General features: G+C 30.7%; 2 protein-coding genes across 2 annotated transcripts; one reads left to right on the forward strand and one right to left on the reverse strand.

Moving 5' to 3' along the window:
* Positions 1-6,071: 6,071 nt before the first annotated feature.
* On the reverse strand, positions 6,072-8,900 carry LOC141538296 (ATP-dependent DNA helicase PIF1-like). The gene has a single exon (XM_074259677.1). The coding sequence runs from the start codon at positions 8,898-8,900 to the stop codon at positions 6,072-6,074; it is 2,829 nt and encodes a 942-aa protein (XP_074115778.1).
* Positions 8,901-16,276: 7,376 nt separating this feature from the next.
* LOC141538297 (prion-like-(Q/N-rich) domain-bearing protein 25) lies at positions 16,277-19,389 on the forward strand. The gene is made up of 4 exons (XM_074259678.1): positions 16,277-16,511; positions 16,912-17,154; positions 18,823-19,071; positions 19,133-19,389. The coding sequence occupies exons 1-4, from the start codon at positions 16,277-16,279 to the stop codon at positions 19,387-19,389; spliced, it is 984 nt and encodes a 327-aa protein (XP_074115779.1).
* Positions 19,390-27,244: the final 7,855 nt, after the last annotated feature.

Raw genomic sequence — 27,244 nt, forward strand, 5'->3', positions numbered from 1 at the left:
AAATTTTTTTTTTCTGACGCCAAAGAAGTATAACTTCTGACGCGTGTACATAAGTACATAAGTACACACACCATTTTTTTTTATCAATATTATTTTGTTAATTTGTTCATGTAGATACAGTAGAAAAATTTTTCTATACCTGTACACTGTTTCCAATGAAAACTATATCTTTGATCATAATAGAGACTAGAAAAACATTTTTGAACAAAAGGATAGCAGGTGCTATTTTCGACAAAAATAAACACTGCAGGGGTCCAAGGTTGCTGAGAAAATTGAAGCCCACCCTTCCTGAAAAAGGAAAAAAATGATGAACCATTTCCCGATCATTATATCATGGGAAAATATAAAAATATACTACATCCAACTACATTTTAGCTACACTGAGAAATGGTTTGTTTGATTCAAATGAGCAGATTTATTTGAAATGAATCAAAAATATTTATTTAATGTTAACAAATTTCTTTCATTCAAATATATATTACTTGGAATCAAAACTATTTCGTTTTGGTTTATTTGATTGAATCGACTCATTTATTTCATTCAAATAAAGATTTGTTAACTATTAACAAATTTTTTTTAATTAAAATTTTCTCATGATAATTTTACTGTTACAAAAGTCAAAAAAATTTACTGATGTATGTTAATTTATAACAATAAAGTTAGTCAACATTTTTTTTATTTTGCTTCATATGTTAAATTAGAACTAAATGATATTTTTTTTTAATTGCACCTAGGATTTTTTCGAATTTTTTACAAATGAAATTTAAAAAAAATTTTTTGTAATAATTTAAAAAAAAAAATAATTCTAAAAATTTTTAGATGTCGGCTAATTTTATTGTGATTGTTAATTTCAGTAAAATTAATAATTCAAAAAGAAGTGCCCATTTTACCCCAAACGTTCGATATGTCCACTTTTACTACTTTCCTAAACTAAAACTAAAAATCGTTGGTTTAAGTATATTCAAACACACCATTTATTTATAGTTAACAAATCTGATTTGGTTGAAATATATGATTGTTAGCACCAAAGAAATATTTGTTAACTATAAACAAATCTGGATTTCATTCAAATATACTATAACTTTGTCTCAAATAAATCAATTTATTTGTATCAAATAAATATTTCTGGTGATATTTAGATAAGAGATTTATTTATAGTTAACGAGCCTCATTTCATTTAAATGAACTGTTTTCTCAGTGTATTTGCTATATACCCATTGCTTTGGCAGTAACTTAAATTAAATAAAAAAAAAAAAACGAATAATTTTCGAAATAAATTATCTTAAAAAAAAAATGTTATTGCAATCATTATTATGTAAAAAATAATAAAATAAAATGACAAAATAAACATAAATCTAATAGCAGTACATTGAATAAATATCGATATCCTCTTAGACATTGACAAAGACGACATCGTCGACAAGTCATAGTGGATCACGCTCGATTGAGTAAACGTGTGCAAATCAAACGATAGAATCTAAGTTGACTGGGTGTATCAACCACTCTAATTTCAGCGAGTTAAGACCACCAACGTTGATTAATAATAATAATTAATATTGTTATAATTATAATATTAATTAAAAGAATTTTTCATTCTTGTCTTCATAGCCGTTCAATATCATGAGAATAGACACTAAAACATTTACGTGTTGATGTGAAAGCTGAGAAATTCAATATAAATAATAATATTATAACGATTAAATAAAAGAAGGTAAAGCGGCAACTGGATTGGCTGTTTTATTTCTTTTATAAATATACAACAAATATATATAGTTATACAAAGCGCAACAGGTCGACATCGGCCCACGTTTCTCAGTTCATCTCAACGCCCCTCATGCGACGATTTCACCTTTCGATCTATTGGGGTTATATTATTTTATGTATTACATATATAGATATAGACATGGATATATAGATAGATATATTTTAACGTGGGAATTTAATATGTATTTGTATCAGTGCAAACGTGAACACGATTATATTGTAGCGTAACATGTGTGGAAAAGCAGTACCCAAGTGTGGCACACAGGTGGCCTCAAACTATGTCGTGTTGTCTTCTATTTTTGTTATCCGCAGTTCACGTAGATATATAAAATATACATTTGTATTTGTAATCTGATTTTTTAACTTATCAATATCTAGCCGTGCAAAATCTATCGAAGAAACAATTCACGTAAATAATAAACCAAGTTATCATTTAATCGATTGTATGAAAAATTGAAAATTATTTTGTACATTAAATTTTATTTATTTTTATTTGTTTAGATGATCATATTGAATTTTATGATTATGTAATAAGATAAATGTTATGAGCACTAGCTGAATCGATTTCAATAAACTAATGATATTATAGATAATATAAAATATATTAATATTTTATCAAGATTATTTTAATGTGATATAACAATATAGAAGCTTGTTTACTGATTGAATCGTGATATTGATAGCTTCTGAATGTCACTGAATAAGTCAATTCAATTTTAAAAATTTTATAATTTTTTTAATATTCAAACAATCAGTGAAAGTCTCATTCAACACTTTCATATAGTTATTTATTTGTTTGTTTATGAATTTAGTATTTTTAATTATATTACGAATAATAGAGTAACTTGAAAATTATTATAGCGAAAAAATGTCTAATTGAATCGGATTCACTATTCCACTGAGGATAAAATTTTTTTTTTTAATTTGACTATTCTAATTGTATAAAATTTTATTGAATTAATATAAAATTTTATGAATTTTTATATATTTTCATGAAATCTCGTTCACAGAAATAATAATTAACTTGAACAAAATAATTTTGAAGAACTTGACTGTGTTGATTTAAGCACGAAAATTCTTAAATTAAAAAATTTATTTTGATTTAAGGGGTTACGTGGGTTTCACAGTTTTAAAAATCGATTTTTTTGTCTTAATAAATTCTACAACATCTCTAGAATATTGTCCTAAAATTTCGAATTGATCCGAATAATCGTTTGAGAGATACAGTTTTAAAAAACTGCGCGCTCAAGGCGCTCTTGTATTGCCACTAAAAACTTTGAACGCTTTTTTCTCAAAACTATGTCTTCAAAGACAGTACCCAAGATTTCTCGAGAACTATTCAACTGATATTGATGAAATTTTAGGCAGATCTTCGAGACATAATTTACAAGGTCTTGAACAAAAAATAAATTTTTTCTTTCAATCACAACTATTTAAAAAAAAAATGCCGCGAAATTTTAGCTAATATATGGGATATCCAAAAGTTTACCTACAAACATTTTTATATCTCAGAAACGTTTCTTAGGATCTTTTTAAAAAACTAGAGTAACGTTAACTAACTATTAAACAATTTTTTAAAAATAATTTCATTGATAACTAGCTGTTACCCGCCCGCTCTGCTGGGCGTTTACAGAATTGTATTTATAGATTTAAATTTGAAATTTGATTGGAATGTTATATTGACTTAGAGATTCCAAATTCCATCGGAGTAACATTTACCTTTTATCCACGTGATCCTTCTAGCTAATATGTATTGTAACTTTCCATGTGCAATTAATATAACATTCCCGTGGCTTTCTTGAAAAAATGAATAACAATTCATACAACGAAAAAAATTTTAAATGAGCATTGGAAATTTCAGTTAAAGTTATATTGTAGGTCTCATAAGTGAAGTTAAAATCTGCCTAGGTCAAAGTCCAGCGAATTTTGTTGTTAATTAAAATTTTCTCCGTAATAACAACAATTCATCGATTAATGATCAATAAAAATAAAATGTATGTTAATCTCTTAGTCCGTTGACTCAATAGTTACATATGAAGTAAAATTTTAGAAACCTTATAATGATGACTTTTTATCCGCTGCTAAAGAGACGATTGTTGTAAGAAAATATAATTAAGAAAGAAAAAAATTTTAATTGGTTGTCCTTGGAGGCCATCCCTGTGATTTTTTGTTTCTCCTGAGATTCTATTAAATTTTATATCTATAGGAACAATGTGAATTTTTTGACAAACATCACTCCCGCACTCCTATGTAGGGGAGGAATTTCGTACGATCCTATTTGAAATGATTTCTACATTGTAAACAAAAAGTTCCAACAAAAGTTTGAGGCCATAAAAACTATTGTTTAAAAATAAGAGATTTTCATTGTTAACGCACGCGTAATCCCTTTTGAAGTCAGAATTCGAGAAAAGCTATTTCTAGCTGAATTTAACATCATATGTGAATTTATTTTGTTATTAATACGCTGAAAAATATGTAACCTTGAAATTATTAAAATATTTTTAACCGAGAACACCATTTTAAACAAATAAATTTTCTTGAGTCAATAGAAAAAATTATTGCCTCAAGGATAATTTCTGGGCAACAATTGATATCGCGACATGTTAAATGCGTAAGAATTATGAGGTAGATGTGTAGGAGGAGGTGGGTAGATCAAAAGTATTTTCAAATTCAAGGATTGCAGGAGCTAAAGCTCGGATATTAAAAATCTTAATTGTTAACACCTACCCCCGCAATCCATATTATAAGTAGGCTATCATAAAATCCGCTCTTATAGCATTCCTACATCACATACAAAAGATTCTTACCACATTTAAAACCTGTAGAAGCTATAGCTTGGAAATTAAAAATCTTAATTGTTAACACCCACCCCTGCAATCCATTTTGAGAGTAGGTTGTTATAAAATTCGCTCTTACATCATTTTGAAATCACTTATAGAAGATTCCTACCAAATTTGAGAACGATGGGAGTTATAGCTTGAAAATTAAAAATTTTCATTGTTAATAGCCACCCCGCAACCCTTTATGGGGGTGAGATATCGTGAAATTTGTTCATAGATAATTTCAACATCTCTTACAAAAGATTCCTACCAAATTTGGAGTCGATAGGATTAATAGTTTAAAAACGGGAATTTTTCATTCTTAACGCCCCCGCAAACCCCTTTGGGGGAGAAATTTCTTAAAATTCGTTCTTAGCTGACCTCTACATGGTAAAAGTAATATTCCTACGAAATTTCAAGTCTCTAGGTCTTTTAGTTCCAGAGATATCGTGATGAGTCAATCTACCTATAGAACAGCTCCTATATTTTTCATTGTTAACGCTCCCGCGAGTTCCTTTGGGGATGGAATTTCTGAAAATTTGTTCTTAGCTGACCTCTCACATGGTAAAAGTAATATCCCTACTAAATTTGAAGTCGATGGGAGTTATAGCTTGAAAATGAAAAATTTTCATTGTTAACAGCTACCCCCGCAACCTCTTATGGGGGTGAGGTATCGTGAAATTCGTTCATAGATTATTTTTACATCTCTTACAAAAGATTTCTATCCAATTTGGAGTCGATAGGAGCAATAGTTTAAAAACGGGAATTTTCCATTGTTAACGCCCCCGCAACCCCCCTTGTGGGTGGAATTTCGTAAAATCCGTTCTTAGCTGACCTCTACTCGGCGAAAGGAATAATATATATATATATATATATATATATATATATATATATATATATATATATATATATATATATATATATATATATATATATATATCTAAGTGTGTTAAAATTCCACACTTTTGTGTTAAAATGGCACAAACTTTGTGTTAAAATTACACAAACTTTGTGTTAAAACAACACAAAGTGTGTTAGATTTTAACATTAATTTTGTGTGGACGTATTTAACACAGAAATTGTGTTGATTTTACACAATATTTTTACTGTGTGCGGATGGTAATAAGCAACTGATAACAACAAAAATATTCGACAGTATACGGAGAGAAAAGAATAGATCTTATTCTCATGTAAAATTGTAACCATTACTATATAGTAATATGTTACATAGTGTTGGTCATTTTTGTGAGAATATTGTATAAATTTGCTGATCTTGTATAGATTTATTTTTTTCAAAATAGGGTATTTATGTTTTTAAAATGGGGTCGTGCGGAACCCCATTTTCAACATTAAATAAAAATTATCGTTTTTAAGCTAGTATTTGTCGATAATAGAAAAAGTTTTTGAAGTATGATTGTTTACAGATTAGATTTTTATTTATTAACTGAATCGGTATATCTCTTTATTAAAATAATCTAAAATATAAATTCAAATACTTAAAACTTCCTTATAAACGACATTTTTGGTTTTGTTATCTGGCTGAAGAATGACCAAATTTTCAGGTGAACTTACTCGTGAGCATGCTACATAAAGTTGACCATGAGAGAAACAGTTATTCCTCAAATCCACACCAGCCATTTTTAAGCTCTGCCCTTGTGCCTTGTTAATTGTCATAGCATAACAAACTTTAATTGGGAATTGCAGACGTTTGAATTCGAAGGGGTAGTCTGATGGAATTAGAGGGATTCTGGGAATTAATACATTTTCTCCTTCATATTTTCCAGTGAAAATCGTAGCTTCTATAACGTTCTTATACAGGACTTTCACCTGAAGCCTGGTTCCATTACACAATTTTGGAGGATTTAAATTGCGTAACAACATTATTGGTGTGCCAATCTTGAGATTCAGAGTATGAGGAGGTATTCCTGGTGGATTGAGAGTATGTAGGAACTCCACAGGGTAGTGTACAGCGTCTTCGTCCTCCATTACCTTGTCTAGTGAATCATATCTCACTTTCTCAGTTAACAGCTTATTTAGCAAAAAGTTGTTTATATTATTCGCTTGATCGTTTGTTGGAGTGAGAATAGCTCTCTCCTTCAACCAAGAACCGCAATTTACTCCAGCCTTGTCAATATCAGGGTATATTTTATTAGTTAATGAAATTAAATCCGGCACAATATCACAAAGGATACTCGAAATGTTTATCTTTCCTTCTATTTCCGTAATATTTCCATCACCTATATCAATCAATACTTTTGAAAACTCTGCTGCTGTTGTATTGAGTTGAAGATGAACACGCATATTGACAGTTAACGATAGGACTTTGACTGAAGGCCATAAAATTGATGATTTGAGACAGGCTTTGACTTCATCTGCACGTGTTCCTCGTCGTATAACAGGTAAAGTCTGTCTGAAGTCACCAGCCAAAAGAACAATTACTCCACCCATTAGCCGTTTGCAGTCTCTGATGTCCTGGAGCGTTCTATTTAGAGCTTCAATAGCTTTCTTGTGAGCCATAGTGCATTCATCCCAAATAATAATTTTTGTTTCTCTTAAAATATGAGCCATATCACTCTGTTTGGAGATATTACAAATCGGAGTCTCAGAATAACCAAGATTGAGAGGTAATTTAAAAGCAGAGTGTGCTGTTTTGCCTCCGTCAATCAAAGTCGCAGCAATTCCTGAGGAAGCAACGGCGACAGCGATATTTTTAACACTCCTGATTTTCGCAAGCAGCAAATTGATTAAAAAAGTTTTTCCAGTGCCACCAGGAGCATCAAGAAAATATAATTGTCCAGAATCAGAATCAATCGCATTTAAAATTTCACTATAAACTTTTTCCTGTTCTAAATTTAATTTCGGAACATTTTCAGCTACAAAATTAATCAAATGGTTGGTATCATAAGCCAATTCATTAAGATATTGACGATTATTGATAATAGGTCCCTCCTCTCGTGACGGAGAAGGAAGACCAAACTTCAAAAGTGTATTTCCCGACATTGATAAAACAATATCTTCCAGAAGAATGAGGGCTTGGTTATAAATGATATCTATCACCTGCTCAATATTTCGAGATTCTTGTTCGATTCTTCTCTGAATATCTTCTGAAAGATAGTCTCGATATTTCTCCCATAATTTTAATGGATCTCCAACATGGCAAAAAACTAACATGGTGGCAAAAAGCTCACGGATTTTATAAGGAGAATCAGAGATGCAAGCTTCTTCGAGAGTGTGGTCCCAATTAGCATCATCTTCGAGTAAACCACGTGCCCTACATGCTGCTTGAAATGTTGGCTGAATTACTCCGTCAAAAGTTTTTAAAGCAAGGAATGATGTTGGACCCCGGACTTCATGTAAAAGAAGGCGAAGATAATAGCACTCGGCGTTTCCGGGATGGACGGTATACACTCTACCTAAAACTTGATCTTTTTTGATTCCCAAAAAACCTGGAACTTTTTTTCCTTTTCTTCTTCTCAAAAACTTGTTATTTTTCCACACATAATAAGCCGGAACTTCGACGTATAAAAGAGTTTTTGCAAAGTTATCAACTTGGCACAGTTCAAAAAAACTCATTAGAGTCGTTTTTGGAGGATTTATGATTTTTTCAATCACATTTTGTTGGTTGTAATAAATTCTCTGACCGTTTTCAAGGTGTACAGCAAGATGCATTACCGAAGGAAACCTATCGTGAATTTGAAAACGAAATATGTGCCAAACCGCTTCAGAACTACTAATATAACGTCCTGACTGGTACTTCTTCACTTCATCTAAGTCTTCAACGGTAAATGATGTTTGGTCAGATCCTTTATTAATATACTTACAAATGTATTTGATAGATTTCACGGAATTACAATGCTCAACATTAATATGAGCCTTGAAAGTACGGCTTAAAACTGGATTATATGGCACAACCCATCGATTGTCAATCTCAATTCCATTAAGCATTATTTTAATTCCATTGTCTGCTGGGGATCGTCTGCGATACTTCGGATAGCCATCCTCTCCTGTTTCAGTTTCTTTCAAAAACGTTTTAGGATATTTTTTCGAACACTTACCTTCTACCATACAGGGTGAATGTGGATTGAATGATCCACATGGACCATGAATCATGGATGACTTGATGATATCATAGAGATCTGGATCTAAGTTATGATCAGGTAATTCAGCACTTATGATTTGGTCAATAGAGTCTGGCTTTATCTTTTTTTCTAAACACAAAAGAATATGAACATGAGGAAGCCCACATTTCTGCCACTCTATTGTATACATATGACATTTTGTTTCACCAAAGATACAACCTACTGTTAGGAGTTTCATCATAAGTTTTACCTTTATGTTGAAAACCCTCGCTATAATGTCATGCCTTTTTACATCATTTATAGAAGATTCCTACCAAATTTAGAGTCGATAGGAGCTATAGCTTGAAAATTAAAAATTTTCATTGTTAAAAGCCACCCCCGCAACCCTCTGGGGGGGGGAGATATCGTGAAATTCATTCATAGATTATTTCTACATCTCCTACAGAAGATTCCTACCAAATTTGGTGTCGATAGGAGCTATAGTTTAAAAACGGGAATTTTTCATTGTTAACGCCCCCGATACCCCCCTTGTGGGTGGAATTCCGTAAAATCCGTTCTTAGCTGACCTCTACTCGGCGAAAGGAATATTCCTACCAAATTTCAAGTTTCTAGGTCTGATGGTTCCCGAGATATCGTGATGAGTGACTATATAGATAGGAATCTCTTATATATATATAGATTATTTCTACATCTCTTACAGGAGATTTCTACCAAATTTGGAGTCGATAGGACCTTTAGCTTGAAAATTAAAAATTTTCATTGTTCAAAGTCACCCCCGCAGCCCCATGGGGGGGGGGTGAAATATCGTGAAATTCATTCATAGATTATTTCTACATCTCCTACAGAAGATTCCTACCAAATTTGGTGTCGATAGGAGCTATAGTTTAAAAACGGGAATTTTTCATTGTTAACGCCCCCGCAACCCCCCTTGTGGGTGGAATTCTATAAAATCCGTTCTTAGCTGACCTCTACTCGGCGAAAGGAATATTCCTACCAAATTTCAAGTTTCTAGGTCTGATGGTTCCCGAGATATCGTGATGAGTGACTATATAGATAGGAATCTCTTATATATATATATATATATATATATATATATATATATATATATATATATATATATATATATATATAGATTACCACACAGTTTCAGAGATATCTATTAATAAGTAATGAAAAATTTACCAGACTTTAGCCGAGGAAGTGATACGTTAATAAAGCTATGGCAACAACGCAAGTTTTATGAGCCGCGAAAAAAGTATGAGACGCGCATGCGCTGAAAAATGTGAAAAGTTTAATGTACGTTAGGTGTATAATTATAGTTATTAATTTTATTTATTTAAAAAAAAAATAACAATGAATATTTTGTGAAAATAAGTATTTTTCTATATTTATTAAAAATTCAAAAAAGTTAACAATTTTAATGTATTGATATATATTAATCTTTAATAAGTTATAAAAATAATAGTCAGATGAAATAATGAAAAATAGTAAAATTTAAAATCAGTTAATACATCAACGCAAAAAATTTAACTACTGATTTTTCTGAGAAAACAAAATGATACTGTCAATTATTTTTCTTCAGACATTGTAATTATATTTCCGAATAAATGTATGTAAATAAATAAATAAACGCATGTATCTAAACAGAGGTTAGTCTACAGCTGGTCCAAAATACTATGATAGTATTTTATATACTATAGTGTGACCACTATAAAATATCTTAATGCTCATGCAGTGTTACCAGACTTTTCAAATGATCAGTTTCTCGTTGGTGACTGGCTAAAATAAGTACATAAACAGCAAAAAATTGTAGGCTTGTCAATAATGACTCTCAAGTATATGTACCGTATACTCTAACATAAACTTTTGACTACAAAAGTCGCGAGGGTTCTAACTTAATTTTTGATTTTATCAAAATAAATTTTGTAGCAGAAATTTTAAATTTAATGCGGAGATAGCGACAAAGGCCTTTTATTAATAATTAATAATAACTTATCACAATTTGTTAACATTCCATAGTTGAAATTAAGAAGGATTAATAAATTTTTTTTTATTAAACAAAATAGTTATGTTTTTTAAAATAATAAATTGAACTATAAGGTTTATACTCAGTTATTAGTTAAGAACCAGTTATTGATACTTGCAATTTTACTTTAATCAAAAAAAAAAATAAATAAATCAACTCTAATAAATTTAGACTAATTCAAAAATGTAATCCATTTACTTGAAAGAAAAAAAAAAAAAATTAATACTTTCTATAAAAACATACAATTCAAGAAAACAAACTTGTTTTTATTGTTAAATATATAATACATTCAAATTTTAGATGAAATTTGAATAAAATACGGTACGTGAGATTTTTTAACAGATAAAACAAGTCAACCTGTTGTTTGACACAAACGTTCATATATTCGCCATAAAGTACACGTACAACTATTATATATATCATACCAATTGTCGTAGAATAAAAGATGAAGGAAGCTGAGGTGAAGCAAAGAACATACATATTTGCTGATGAAAGAAAATAAAAGATACACTATTTTAACAAAGTCTTTCCTCGGTCCTCAGTAGCCCACGGTGTCATTCATACATATTATACATTCGTTGTACTAGAATACATGTTTTTCATATGATAAATGCGTGTCTCATGTGAAAGACCTCGAGATTCCATTAAAAGATTCACGCGTGATATTGAATCTAGTAAATACTTAATAAAGGATATTGAGATTTACTTTTTATTCAAAACCGTGGGATTTTATTTCTTTAATTCAGGAGTTACATTATTAAAATTTAGATTTTTTAAAAAGAGTTCAATTATTTGAATAAAAAATTTTCATGCTCTTAACCCGTCATTTTGTCTTTTTTTTGTCTTTTTTTTTTTTTTTTTTTTTTTTTTTTTAAATAAAAACTGAATACATTAAATCCCTAAACCTCTTAATTTAATTATTCAGAATTGAGCGTAGTAAAAAAAATAATCCACGAAATTAATTCACTCGTCGCCAGGTGTCAATTGTACCTATACATATCATTTTTTTATTTCAAATCCATTCATTAGTAATTATTTACACACACATTACAACAACCCATGATTATTATTCATCCGCTTAATTCTACTGAATTTAAAGGTCAAATTAAATAATTTGTGTACAAAAAATTTTTCTCATTATTTTTTCTCCAACCATTTTTTTTCTTTGTAAAAATTCATACATGACATGTAGCTCGAGGCACATCTCCATCATCATGGTGACCGTGTAATTATAACGAGCGTGACGAAGCCTAATCGCTTCCGGTCCTTATACACTAAACGTTTTGATACACAATAAAACAGAAGAAAAAGATAATGTTTTATTTATTATCGCTTTTTTATTCTCACGCTAGTGTTTTTATAAATTTTATTTACAATTTATAATTTTGGACGACCTGGCGATGGTAATAAAAACTGTCCTTACATTTTATTTTGATAATTGCAAGACATTACCCTCTTGCCCCTATTGATTTCATTCTATATTATAATGAAAAATTGATGATCAAAGTGAAGTTAATTTATAATGGAAATTCCCGATACCGATCAAAAAAATTGACTCTGATTCATTATTGGTTTAGGATTAGAGCATGCGCGTACAGTGCGTAATTTTAATTTCCAGTCAACAAGGGAAAAGAATTATAATAAAATTACTTTCTGTATTATATGTGATTTCACGGAAACGTTTTGCTGCTGTGCTTGATGTGAACATTCAATACAGTATATCGTAAATACCAACAAATAATATCAATATGGCCGACTGTTCCGTTACTGGGTATTAGTTCACTTCGCGTGTACCAGTAAACAAACAGTAAATTTGAAATAACAGTAGGATTTTTTTGACGAAAAAAATCGACAAAAAGTGTTTTTCTCGGATTACACCGAAATTTCCGGTCTAATCAATTTGTGTTTGAAAGTAGATCATAGAGTTTGAAAAACTGCGTCGAATGCCGCTAACCGCGTGGAAATCGGTTGATTCATTCAAAAGTTATTACGGTTTGAAAATTAAAAAATTAGTGATTTATTAAACTCCTATCAAACTTTTGAGCTCGGAGAGCTCAAAACTACACGAAAATTAGATTTTTGAGCTCGAAGAGCTCTTTCGAGCGCTTAATTACAAAAGTAGCGAGAAGTTGCAGGGATGGCTTTCAGGGTCAACCGTTTTCTTAATTTTATTTTAACATTTTCATCATAATTTAAAGTTTCATTCAAATTTTATGATATTGGTTGAGGTTTCCAATGAAGAGAAGTTTGTGTAATTTGATGGAGTACGAGATAAAATATAAAATAGTAATTGACAAATCGTTCCAGTATTGGATATTTTACCTTATTATGATTTAAGTAATATATTTAATACTGATACTGAAGTTGGCCATATCAGGACATATCAAGACATAAGGCCATATCAAGCTTAATATCAGGTCTGATCAGAGCATTTTTTCACGGGTAAATTCATCATTAAAAACAAATTTGGGAACTGGGGAAATAAAGGATACAGGGAAAGGGGAAACCTTAGTCAATGGAAATTTTTGGGTGACCGAAAAAATATACAATTCGGATGTCCCAGACCGGGACACGAGCCTGGACTATTTGGATACGTGCTAATGGCTCTACCAGTTAAGCTATCCCAAACACTGTCCGTATCTACGCTATCAGTTACCTAATGAAGTGACAATACTTATCGCATTAATATTACCCAAAAACATCTTTTGAACATCGTTGTTACATTGGTAGGCCTACTTAATGTTGTCGTTATATGCCCATCTATAGTTTTTCAACTAAAGGTGGAAATTTCCATCAAAAGCGCATCATCGCTAAATCGTCTTTCTAAAAAAAAGTTGTTTAAATATTGAGTAGTGCAATAAAAATTTATTGGACTCTTCTAAGAAGCTTATCTAAAATTGATTTTTAGTTAATTGACCTATTAATCTAGCTTTTGTTTAATAGTTTTGATTACATACTACTGCCGTTATCTTTTGGAGTTTATTGCAACTATGTAATCATACTTATTTTTATTCGTTAAAAAAATATATATTTATAAAAAAAAATCATACATGGCAGCTTTAGTTCGATTGAAAAAATAAATTTCGATATAATAACAAGAATCTTTTTCAAATTTTATTTACGTAAAAATCTATATGCACCATAGAAAGATGTTCAGTGATAAAATTAAAAATTTAATCAACAATTTTTTTCTACGTTTTCTAGTAAACATTTTATTGCTTTATTTTCCAGCGAAAATCATAAAAATTTATTTCTTTTCACATTAGAGTGTTGAAATCGATTTTTACTATTAAAACCATAAAATTTTTTAGATAAATTTGGAATTAATTATATTACATTTCGCTTCGTAGCACAAAATTTTCAGTTTAAAAAACATTTCCGTTCTTTTTCTTGCAAACAGCCCACTTTTTTTTATAATGTCTCAGAAAAAATCGCTCTTTCTATGGAGCGTAATATTGTATGCAATATTACATACCTTGCATGTGAATGGATTTACTAGAAGTTCAACTCACTCCTGTGCCGGATATAACGAAGAAGTATTGACTGACAACTATAAAAAATTAGAGTGAAATATTAACAGAATTTTTGGATTGTTTACAGTGTGATTTTTCCAAGCCAAATCCATGTTGTGACACCAATTTAAAATGTAAAACAACAAGCTCACGGTTAGAAAAAGTCTGTTTAGAGCCAGGTATTTTTGATTACATCATATTAATATGGACTTACGTGCTAAATTATGGGAAAAAATTAAATTTCAGCAAAAATTGGACTACATTGCTATAATGATGGTGACTGTGATGACATAAGGCACGCAAAATGTTCATCAACAAAACAATGTGTATGTAGATCAAACAACATTAAAGTAAATGAGACGTATTGCGCTCCATTGCTAGGAGCATTTTGTTGGAATAATGAACTATGCGCGAATGCTAATGCTACCTGTGTTGATGCCATCTGCCAATGCAAAGAAAACTATTTATGTTCGTCCAATCATGAAGAAATGCTTGAGGATCTGCAAAATAAGAAGAGAGGTTCCCAAAAACATTTTTATTTATCTTGTGCTCTAATACTTAAAAAATAGATTTCATTTTTATTACTTACTTTATTTTCCAGCTGAAATGGAGATAGGATCAACTTGCGAAGATAACATTGAATGTGCAAACATAAGATTTGCCGTGTGTTCAGTAAATCAGAAATGCTCTTGTCCGAATGGCACCTTTCCAATCAATTCGCAAACCTGTCAATCAGATATTCATAACTCTTGTGTTCAAGATTCAGATTGTTTATTCAAGAATTCGTCTTGCATTGACGAAAAATGTTCATGCAATCCTGGATTCATAATTTTAGATGGAGAATGTCAACCTGGTAAGTTGACATCATCTCGTAAAAAAATTTTCTAATATGGCCTGGTACGGTCTGATCACTTTATATATAATTTTTGGTTCTACGTCAGGGAATTTTCGGTCATTATATCCGCGACACTATATCCGCGACATATCCGCACTTCATTATATCTGCGACATAATATCCTCAAGCCACAATATCTGCGACGTTATATCCTCAATAGAATCATCATCATCATTACCCTCACCCTCATCATCATCATCACCCTCACCCTCATCATCATCATCCTCACCCTCATCATCATCATCATCATCATCATCATCATCCTTATCATCATCACCATCATCATTAATGATCAATTACAACATAGCAATGTACAAATATTCCACGTTATGTTTATATCACGTCATTAATTTTTCAACACTGAAGCCTTCGGCCCTCAACCCCCACCGGGGTTCCGCTCCTGCCCCCCTCCCCTTTACAAACATCTTCGAAATCATCGTCAATATCAACATCAACATCATAATCATCGTCGTAACGTCACGGATATAATACCATGAAGATAATGGCACTAATATATTATGGCATGGATATAACGCCATGGATATAGTGTCGCGGATATAATGGCCTCGGCTTGTGTGTCATATTACCTAATTTTTTATATGAACTGATAGACCTTGTATGGTCAGATAGTGAAATTGCCCAATTCAGGCTATATATAGCCATTTATGGCTTACTATGGCTTAATACCTGATGTGACTTCACGGAAAAAAAGTAAAATCATATTGGCTACGTAACAAAATACCCAAACATCAATAATCAGCAACTAATTATCGCTGAGATAATTGAACAGTGGTTCCAAAAACTAAAACAAATTATTTTTAAAAACTTTTCCTTCGTTTTTTTAAAAAAACGAAGGCACATAACCTTTCCTTATAGAACTTTTTATCCGACATAGTTATTTTCGATACGTATGCGCAAAGATATCTATTTTAGTAAGTTTTTATTCTCACCGAATACCGAAAAAAAGTCGTTGTCAAAATCGCCACTAAACGGTCAAATGACATACTATATTTCTTGGAATATTAACAGGACCACTTCATAGTCATTTAAAAAAATAAAATTTTTCGGTTTTTTTTCACACCTTCATGCTCATATATGATTTTTCTGAATTACTCGACTGAATTCTGCTAAAACTGATGGACTAATACATTTAAATTTAACATTATTTAGTTTACGTGGGCATGCCATGCACATATGATAGGGACTGCCACCACCATATACCCTTTTCAAAATGCTCTACCAAGAACAAATGTACTTGCATTGACCATTATCATTTGTCGGATAATCGTTGTGTTTTGGGATTCGCCATATTGTGTTCACGAACGATACCATGCTCTAATCCCAATTTTGCCTGCGTTAATGATATGTGTCAATGCCAGGCTAATTATACATTGTGGAACTCGCGATGCTTGTCAAGTATTCAAAATCTTTTCATATTTAGATATTAGATTAGATCAGTTTCAATGATTTTTATACTAAATTTTGTTCTTCAGCGACCTTGGGCAGTTTTTGTAACACAGACGACGATTGTATTGTGATAGAATTCTCAAAATGTTCGAATAATCAGAAATGTATCTGCAAAAACAATTATGAGGAAAATAGAAGCATATGTATTCCGCTATTAGAAGAGTTTTGCGTCTCGAACGAAGATTGTCTACTGATTAATTCTCTATGTATTAATAATAAATGTTCGTGTAATACTAATTTTTCTAAAAACTTAAACAACAAGTGTTTCCCGAGTAAGTCAGTTTTCTTGTTTTATTTTTAAATAACAATAATAAAATAACTCTATAAATAAAATTTCTTTACCGTAAAGCAAAATTAGGATTTAGCTGTCAAAAGGACGAGGATTGCTTTTTGATACCACACTCAAAATGCACTTTTTGGCAATGCGTTTGTGAAGAAGGATACACGAGGCAAAACGCCGACTGTGCACCTCTATTAGGAAGTTTTTGTTCAACCAACGATGTATGTGCTGTTGACAATTCCGTGTGTATCGATGATATTTGTCAGTGTGATATCAATTACGAAGAGCAATCTAATGATTATTGCATGCTTGGTAAGTAATCGTTCTAATCAAGGATCAAGTCTAGTTGACCCACAAAAAATTTTTTGATGTCCATTCGACCCATATCAGAAAATTTTTTACTAAATAGGAAAAGGTAGCCTAAAGCGGGTACCTCATTCAAAGTAGGTAGGTGCTGTTTTATTGTGACATTGAAAGCGAATGTCAAAGTATGAATTTGTAGTAATCATGGGAACACTCCTGAGTATTTGATAGTTCTGATTGGGTGTTTGAGTTTTGACAGAAAGTAACAAAATACAAAATAAAGAAATTGCTAAATTTGTTAAAATTACGAATGGAATGTCTCATCAGATGATTCGAACACTATTACACTTATGATAATATTGATGAAACCATATTATTTTGGTACCATTTAACTTTAAAGGACAAGACAAGTTCGGACGGTTCCCTTTGTATTTTTGATTTTACAATTGTTTAACAAAAAAACGTGTACTGGGGCAAAATGGGTACCTACTTGCGCTGCTCTGATCCAATTCTATATTTATTTTGTCATACAATATTATCAAGGAATACGTAAATATAAGGAAAAAGCGGAAATACATTCTTGATTGAAAACTTATTATCAATTTCAATGGAAAAATGCTTATTTTGCTGAAAATTAATGCAATAAAATAAGATCATTATTTGAATGATTGCAATGCCTAAAAATCTTTTTTTTATGTTAGCTAAATACACAATTTTATTATCAAAATCAGTTTTATCATTAGATTCATCTATTTGCAGTGCTTATCCGCTTTGGGCTAAGAGGTAGGGTAAAGCAAGTTTTTAAACAGTTTTTGTTTTTTGTTGATAAAAAATTCTTAGGTCCAAATTAAGACAATATTCCTTTCTAATATTGAAGTTCGATCGCTACTATGTCGGATAGAATAATATTCGTTAGTAATTTGAAGAAAAACTAAACCTTCTAGATCTTTTTCGTTAGCTTACCCGCTTTAGGCCACCCTCCCCTACTTTAATTGTAACTTAATTTTACAATCATAATTTCTCAATACTGCAGTTACTCTCACAAAACCTTGTAACAACAGCATTATTTGCCCTGCTTTTTCGACCTGCTCAACGAAAAAGATATGCAGATGTCAATTAAATTACGGTGCGAAAAACGACAGTGTGTGCGCACCACTTCTACATCAACCTTGCTCAACATTGTGTGTAGCTGACCATTCAATTTGTTTAGATAGCATCTGTCAATGTGAGATAAATCACGTTCCTCATTCAAACAGTATCTGCAAGCTTGGTGCCAATTGAAATTTTTTTTTTAAATAATCATTAAATGTGATTCATACTTTAATCTATTTTGATGTCTTTTCACTAGATTATTTTGATAGTACTGTGTGCTGGAACAATTCTGATTGTTACGTGCTCAAAAATTCGATATGTGATGATACTAATACTAATAAATGTTTCTGCGATAAGAACTACATTAAATTGAACGGCGTATCGTGCGCACCACTTCTCATTGGAAATTGTTTAGTGAACAAAGATTGCGTCGTAGAAAATTCAATTTGCCACTTGAATATATGCAAATGCAAGCCAAAGTATTTTGAAGTCTCGAATTATAAGTGTCAACCACGTATGAAAAGGATTAACACGACTTATAACTAATTAAGTAATAAAACATAACTTTTTAAAATGTTTGAATAGGTTCATTGGGAGCAAAGTGTCGGTATAATCGAGACTGCCATTCAATATTGAATTCTCAATGCTCATCAAGCAGCATTTGTACTTGCAAATTCAGGCATGTTGCTATGAACGAATTCTCTTGTGTACCCATTGTTGGTGGATATTGCACAGGTGATCTTAATTGTGATTCCCGAACCATGGAATGTGTTGCCAATAAGTGTCGATGCAAACCGAACTTTACAGAAATGTCTGCAACTCTATGTATTGAGAGTGAGTGTTGACAGAATTAGATAAAAAATGGTTAAATCTACTTATAACATGATTCTTGCAGCAACCAATGTTTACTCTTGTATAGAGCCGTCAGAATGCAGTGACTCGTGGCATTTAACCTGCTCACCTAACAAAAAGTGTGTTTGTCAAACAAATAACACTGCTATCAATCACGCAACTTGTTTGCCTACTTTAGGAGGACTATGCTGGAAGGATGATCAATGCGCGGCAAAGAAATCTAGTTGCGTTGATTATCGGTGTGCATGCAAAGAGGGTTATATACGAGCTGCTGATAATTTTTGCGTAACTGCAGACTAGGGTTTTTGTGTGCCTAAAAACGATTTATCCTGAGTATTAACTGTATCATTTTAAAGGACACGATATATATTGATTATATATTGAAAATTATTGTTGAAAATATAATTGAAAATTAATGTTCTCAAGTATTTTGTAACTTTACATCGAATAAAAAGTTACCTTGGTTCAAGAATAACATTTTGCCTCCACAGAAAAAACAAGATTACACTAGATGACAGCCCGGGTCAAAAAATTTAATCTTTTTTATGATTGAAAATTTTGACTATTTTTCATTCAATTTAATTTTATTATGTGTATATATTTCATATAAGCATTTAATCTGTTTTAGTCCGTACTAATCCCAATTCAGGCTATATTTAATATCATAATAAAATTGTCTTCTATTGTTTCAAGAACAAAATGAAACTTTTTTTTTCTTAATCATTTAGCTGGTTTTGATCGCATCAATAGATTAGTTTTAGTTACTTAAACATCAGTCAGTCATTTCGTATCATATAAGCTTTTTTTTCTTTACAATATTTCAATGTGAGTTGATAAGAATTGCGTGAGAACGTTGGGCATACCTTCTTCACTAAAAACCCGTACCATTTCCTTCGATAACAAAGCATTGAAACATAATAAATAGAACATTAGCATAATCAATCGTATTTTTTTTTTTTTTTTTTTTTTTTATTGAATACAATTTTAGTTACTTTCATTTTTCCTCAATCATCAATATTAAATCGTAATGAGTAACTGATAAAATATTTCCTTTAGTCTAATAAGATATGTTGATTATTGAATTCAATAATTACCAGTATTATTATTTTAATGACAACTAAGGAAATTATTGGCGTTTTTGTTATCAGTTGCCTATTAAAATAGCGATATGTTATGCAATTTATTTAAACCCCGTAACAACTTATTCTCTGCAACACGAAAACTTGAAAAATTTTCTAGTGCCAGAGTCAAAGTCAAAGATTTGCGTGAACAATTAACATTTTTTTTTGTACATTTATTCATTTAAGAAGTGTGTTAAAATGTTTAAAATTCAAGAATCTAAAACAAAGACGCTATTTTTATTTATCATTTCGATTGCACTTATCATTTACTGCAATGCGCACAACATTCACCAAAATGACAATATGGAACAAAGAGTTAAACGCGAATCTGATGAAAATCCTAAAAATACGACCGTGGTTCAAGAATTGACGTCAAAGGAAAATCTACCGTTTCTGGTTTCGGTAATACAACACCTAGTTCCAGGAATTCACTTCACGATTATCACTGTACTTTACAATTTTATGGTCAAGGTTCTCAAGTGAGTTAATATTAATACATTTTCTTTTAAGTCTGAATATGTTAATCATTTTGTAAAATTTTAGTGAATATTAATGAGAAATTTTTTATTTAACAGGCATATACGCGATTCATTTAATAACGAACAGCCAAAGTAGTTGACTGATTTGTTGACTAAAATAATTCTAATTCATTCAAGGGAAGAAAATGGAAGGAATTTTTACCATTTTACTATCGTAATTTTTATTTCATATAATAGTAACGGTGGACTATACTTCTCATTTAGCAATTTTTACGATCTACTATTGTAAATTTCATTCAACAAACAAGACCAGCGAGAGGCTCAAAAAGTCCAATACTATAGAGAAAATTATATAATATGTGTTTGTGAACTTTAACATTTCCGGAGTCTCCGGCAAATTTATAGAACATCGCTGGAGTTTCGGAAGTCTTCCCAATTTATTCTAGAGACATTCCAGCGATATTCTGTAAATCTGCCTGAGATTTTCTTGAGATGTTCCTGAAGTGTTCCATGGATGTTCCAGAACTGTTTCGAGAACATTGCAAAAGTATTCCGGGGATGTTCCGGATTGTCTTATAATAGAAACGTTCCAGACTAGGATCTATTTCGGAACTTTTCAGGAAACTTTTTTTACACGGGTATTGTCAAATTTGTTATACTTTTATTGGAAAGATACAGAGGCAGCACTGGAAATTTTAATCTCTCACTTTTTACTATAGCAATATCGCACTTTTTCCAATCATAAATTGTAAAATTTCATGAATAAATAGTAAATTTTCTTCTAAAATATTTGACAATTAATACTAATGAAAGTATAGTCTAACTTTACAATAGTTATATCGTAAATTTTTTTCCGTGTAGAACACAACCTCGTCCGCTTCGCTTATGAGGCGTAAAATAAATAAATAAATATAATATAATTAAAACCATTGAATAATAATTACACAAATATGTTAACAAAATTAACCCAAACTTTACCTGACACCTGTCATAGAATAGTATCATGTACTTATGAATACACAGCAATGATGAAATCGTTATCTTATTGAATTGTGATGGTAAAGAAATACTAGAAATACTGATTCAAAGAAAAATAATTTTTTCGCAAATTACGTTTGACATTTGGTAACTTTTCACACGTTTAAAATAAAAATATTTCATAGATTGTTTAAATAAATATATAATATTTTTAATGGATACGTAAAGTGTAAAGCGAGTATGTAAAATGCTCGGGATGTAGTATGTATGTATAATATAAAACATCAGGTCAAACGTTCGTCCACGGGCGTTAGAATAATAACGACTATTAAGATGAATTTTACCTATACTTGCCACGCTGTGAGGAACGATGAGATTGCCCTTACTTAACGCCTATATATATGTGGTTAATAATAATCTCAATAATATAATACTTAACGCCGGCTTTTTCTCGCTTGTACTTATATATATTTCCCATACAATATTATTACATACATTGAATCTTGAGAAATTTCTTCACCAGGTCAATAACTTATATATTTTGTTGCATTTTTTGTTATTTAGTGGTAGAGACAATCCAAATTTGATAATTACATTCAAACAGTGAAAGATCCATTTTTATTCGATCGGAAATAATTGCCTGATTAAAATTTGGTTAATACCAAATTTGGCTACTTTATCATTTATTTTGGAACAACTAGATTTTCATTTAACAATACAAAAATATTTTTTTTTTGTTATTTTGTAGATATTTATAAAAGAATTGAAATTAGATGAAGTATTGAAAAACGTCTCAAGATTACTGTAAATTTTACGGTAATTTCAAGAGAAAATTTAATTCTACATAAAAGTTATTTTGGATGAAATTTGACTTATTTCCAGTTATGTCCCATTGTAACTTTAATTTTAATTTAACGAGGCAAATGCAGTGATAAAAGACGGTACTCATGATAATATTGAGTCAGTAGCGCAGTGGAAAATTTGTTTCCGGGCATCAGGTACGGGACTCTATGACCTCCGGCAGATGAGATGCTGCCCCGGCCTGTAATCTCATCTAACAGGGGCCACTGAGTAGTCGCTGGTAATCTTGACTTAGATTCGATCCAGAAGCTCTAATACTAATGCTATATTGTGAACCTACTCATTAGTCAACGTATGAAAGAATATATCGTATCATCTCTTATGACCACTATAAGCGCTTATTTATTTATTTTTTTTTTTTAATTACATATAAGTAATAGGGTGGGTCAAAAAAATCGAATAATTTATTTTTGATTTTATACTCTGAAAAATAGGTTCGTAGACACCTAAAAAGAATTCTCTCCAAGTATAAGCTCTTAATTATAACGGGAAGGTCCTCCGCTTTGCGGGTTTCTATTTTTTTCGAATAATCAGATAAAAAAATTTATATCTCGCTTCCAACTGCTTGGAAAAATATTCCGTGGCATAGATTTTGTGAGAAATTGAATGCTTTACAAAAAAGGTCTCTTATGACTTTTTCAAAAACTCAACCGATTAAAAGATATTCATAGTTGAAGTTTGGCTATTTTAAGGAAAATATTCGTTTTTATTATGAATTTTATAAGTCGATGAAAAAAATTATTTCGGATTGCGGAACTCATGATTTTGTAGAAAATTTACTGCTCTACAAAAATGGTCTCTTATGATTTTTTGATTAAGTGAAGCCGTTACGAGATATTCATCGTCAAACATTAACGAATATCAATATTTCCAGTTTTTGATCAATAATTCGATAAATTTTAATTTAAACTATGAGTTTCAGGAAAATTTACATAAATTTGAGTTTCGATCGATAAAGAAATGTTATAATAAGTTAGATAAAGAATTATTGGAATTATCATTGATTTTCCTTGGAGAAATGCCTCAAGAAAAGATTTCTTTCAAACGTCCTAGTGCTGTTCATCATGCTAGATGGATGGCTAAGGCCATTTATAGTTTGAAAATGTATCTATTCAGAGATGAATTCAAACTCTCTCAGAAAGAATTGCATGGTCTTCGTCATTTTTGTATTTTTATAGTCACATTGTATTTAAAAGCTTGGTTTTCATCAACTTCTGCAACAACTGCTGCTTATCATGACTTGCAGTTTATGAAAAATTTATTGGAGTACAAACATATCAATCCTTTGATTTCTTCAGCTACGTGTGAAAAAATGATTTCGCACTTATGGTATTTGAGCGATGAACTTGCCATTTTATCACTGTTTGACGATGGCGTTCCATTAGAAGTAAAAAAAGTATTGTTAAAGCTGTTAATACTCGTGAAGGTACAGATTCTAAAGCTAAAAGATTTGTAATTGCTAAAAAGATTTGAATTGATTGGCGCAGAGAACTCTGAGTGACTTTGTGTCTAAAAAGTCATTAAATCTTTTCAAAATCTTCGATCTACCGTATGACTTTCTTGATATCGATGTTGAATTATGGCCTACTAATGAGAGTTATCTCGAAAATAAAGAATACTTTCAACAACTAAAAGTTGTCAATGATTCAGCAGAGCGAGCTGTTGCATTAGTCAGTGAATATAATCAATGCTTGACAAAAATGAAGAACAATTCCAGTACTTATTGCAAGTTGTCAAAGAACATCAAAAACATTCCCAAATTGTAATAAAAGAAATTATTTATAGTAATAGCGTACTGTTATGTTAAAAATATAGACAATTATATTGCAATTGATAATTCAATAAAAAATTTATCTATAAAAAAGTTAAATACTGGTTGTTTCTCACTTGATTCAATACTTTTCATATTAAATTTGACAAAGAAATATGTCATTCACTTCAAATTAAACTAATCATTGGCTATGTGTCGAAAAAAATGCTCTAATTTCTTGTTTTAATGCAATCAAACAAGCTCAAGACTGAAAACAATATTAAAAAAATTGTTTATAACATGTCTTTATCGATCGAAACTCAAATTTATGTAAATTTTCCTGAAACTCATAGTTTAAATTAAAATTTATCGAATTATTGATCAAAAACTGGAAATATTGATATTCGTTAATGTTTGACGATGAATATCTCGTAACGGCTTCACTTAATCAAAAAATCATAAGAGACCATTTTTGTAGAGCAGTAAATTTCCTACAAAATCATGAGTTCCGCAATCCGAAATAATTTTTTTTCATCGACTTATAAAATTCATAATAAAAACGAATATTTTCCTTAAAATAGCCAAACTTCAACTATGAATATCTTTTAATCGGTTGAGTTTTTGAAAAAGTCATAAGAGACCTTTTTTGTAAAGCATTCAATTTCTCACAAAATCTATGCCACGGAATATTTTTCCAAGCAGTTGGAAGCGAGATATAAATTTTTTTATCTGATTATTCGAAAAAAATAGAAACCCGCAAAGCGGAGGACCTTCCCGTTATAATTAAGAGCTTATACTTGGAGAGAATTCTTTTTAGGTGTCTACGAACCTATTTTTCAGAGTATAAAGTCAAAAATAAATTATTCGATTTTTTTGACCCACCCTAATAAGTAAGTTTAATATTACTTCATTTTTTTTATTAATTTTGTGTAAATTAATGAAAAATTTACTTTTCAAATTTAAGTGAAAAATTTTTTAATTTTTTTAATTTTCAACCCGCAATAACTTATGAATGAACCGATTTTCACGTGGTTGACAGCATTCAACGTAGTTCTATAAGCCTCATTAAGAATCTCTGTTTGAATGGATCGAACTAGAAATATTGGAGTAATTCCAGAAAAACACTATTTTCGGTTTTCTTTCGTTCACAATATCTCTCGAACGACTCAACTGATTTTGGCCAAACTGGCGGCGATCGACGTAGTTTTTCAAGGTTAAGAGCTGATTAGTTTCTGTAATCAATCGGTAAAGCCGTTTCAAGATTATTACAAAAAAAAAACACATTTCAAAAAATTTTTTTTGTAGTTTTTTTTATTGTCGTGAAATCTATCAGTCCGAATCGGTTCAAATTTTCAAAAAATTTAAGTTTGAAAAAACCCTTTGAAACGCCAAAATTTAGTTTCAATCGGTCCAGCCGTTCAAAAATTATAGGAGGTTTACATACTCACACACACACACACACACACGCGCGCGCGCGCGCGATCGAGGGTTTTTTGACAGATTTCTGACATTAAAATGAACATTTTAAGCTATTCAGAAAGTGTTTATGTCAAAAATTCGATTATCTAAAACTAAAAAACCGATTTTGCTTTGAAGACCGACATCTCGGGAACGAATGAAATCATAAGAGCTATTAAACCACCTTTAATTTCAACGAACTTATTTTCAATGATCCATCTGTTAATTTCATCATTGTAAGTGAATAATTCGTTAATTATCGATTGAATAGACATGATGAAATAAAATTTCGATCTCTGCTATAAATAAATAAATGCAGATTTTATTTTAATAGATAAGAGATCCTTTTTCGATCACGGCAAATTGAAAAAAAAAATATTAAAATTATTTTATTCAATTTATTCCAGTAACGTGTACAGTAAAAATAATTTTTTATCGAAGTTTGATGTAAAATTGTTAAAAAATTGAAAATGGTATAAAGTTTATTAGTGAAAACTTTTTGTACTTTTAAATTAAACTTCATTTCGATCAATTTGCGTATGATACACGTACAACGACACACACATTCGAATTTATCATTATTTTATTTTATTTATTTATTTAATTATTTATTTTTTTTTCTTTGCAGGGATACAACTAAGTTTAAATCAATTATATTCATTAATTGAAAAATTATAGATTTTAAAGTACTTACTAATTATTCTTCGAAATTTATCAGTGAATAAATTATTAAAAACAAAAAATAAGTATTAGTTACTTGATTTAGTAAACTTTAGTTATATGCAATTGGTAATATTCCTTTGAACAATTACAAGAGGCAGTAGTCGTTAGCCTATAACCCCCGTTAGTATGCATTCCGTCACACCTGAGTAACTACGCTCATACACAGACCTGCAGCAGCAGCAGAAGCAATGCGCTCACACATATACTGGCGTACTATACACTTTATGGTTATATTATAAGCACTTTTAAAACACGTTACCAATAACACGACCATCAACATAACACTATAACCTAATGTAAGTTCTCTTAACGATCTCTCAGCGAAAATCCTCTTCTGCCTCCGAGTACTCCTCCTCCACATCTCACATCACCTTCATCTTCTTCGTCTATTACACCCTGATGTTGATCATCCAGACACTTTACCAACGTCCGTTTTCAAATATAAACTATTTTTTTTTTTTTTTTTTTTTTTAAATATTCCCATAGCACAGTATAGTCTTTTTTTTCTTTAAGCTGAGTTTATATACTGTACTCAATAATTGCTGAGCATCAGGTAGTCTATTAGCACGATAAATCTCATCGGCTCACCATGTTAACCACGGTCACGAAATTAACCTGTATACGTCATTTAATTTATCTTAAATACATATCATATATTATTTTATGAATATAATTTATAATTAGGCCAGTCTGAGGTGAAGCTAATTATTCGTATTTTATAAGACGAGTTAATTAGAGTTACTAATTATTCGGATCTATTGATGGCTTGGAAAGAAATAAATTAT

This window comes from Cotesia typhae, unplaced genomic scaffold, assembly GCF_013202065.1.
Source record: "Cotesia typhae breed Kobodo isofemale line unplaced genomic scaffold, CoteBio_Ctyphae contig_20, whole genome shotgun sequence".
Taxonomy (NCBI): Eukaryota; Metazoa; Arthropoda; class Insecta; order Hymenoptera; family Braconidae; genus Cotesia; species Cotesia typhae.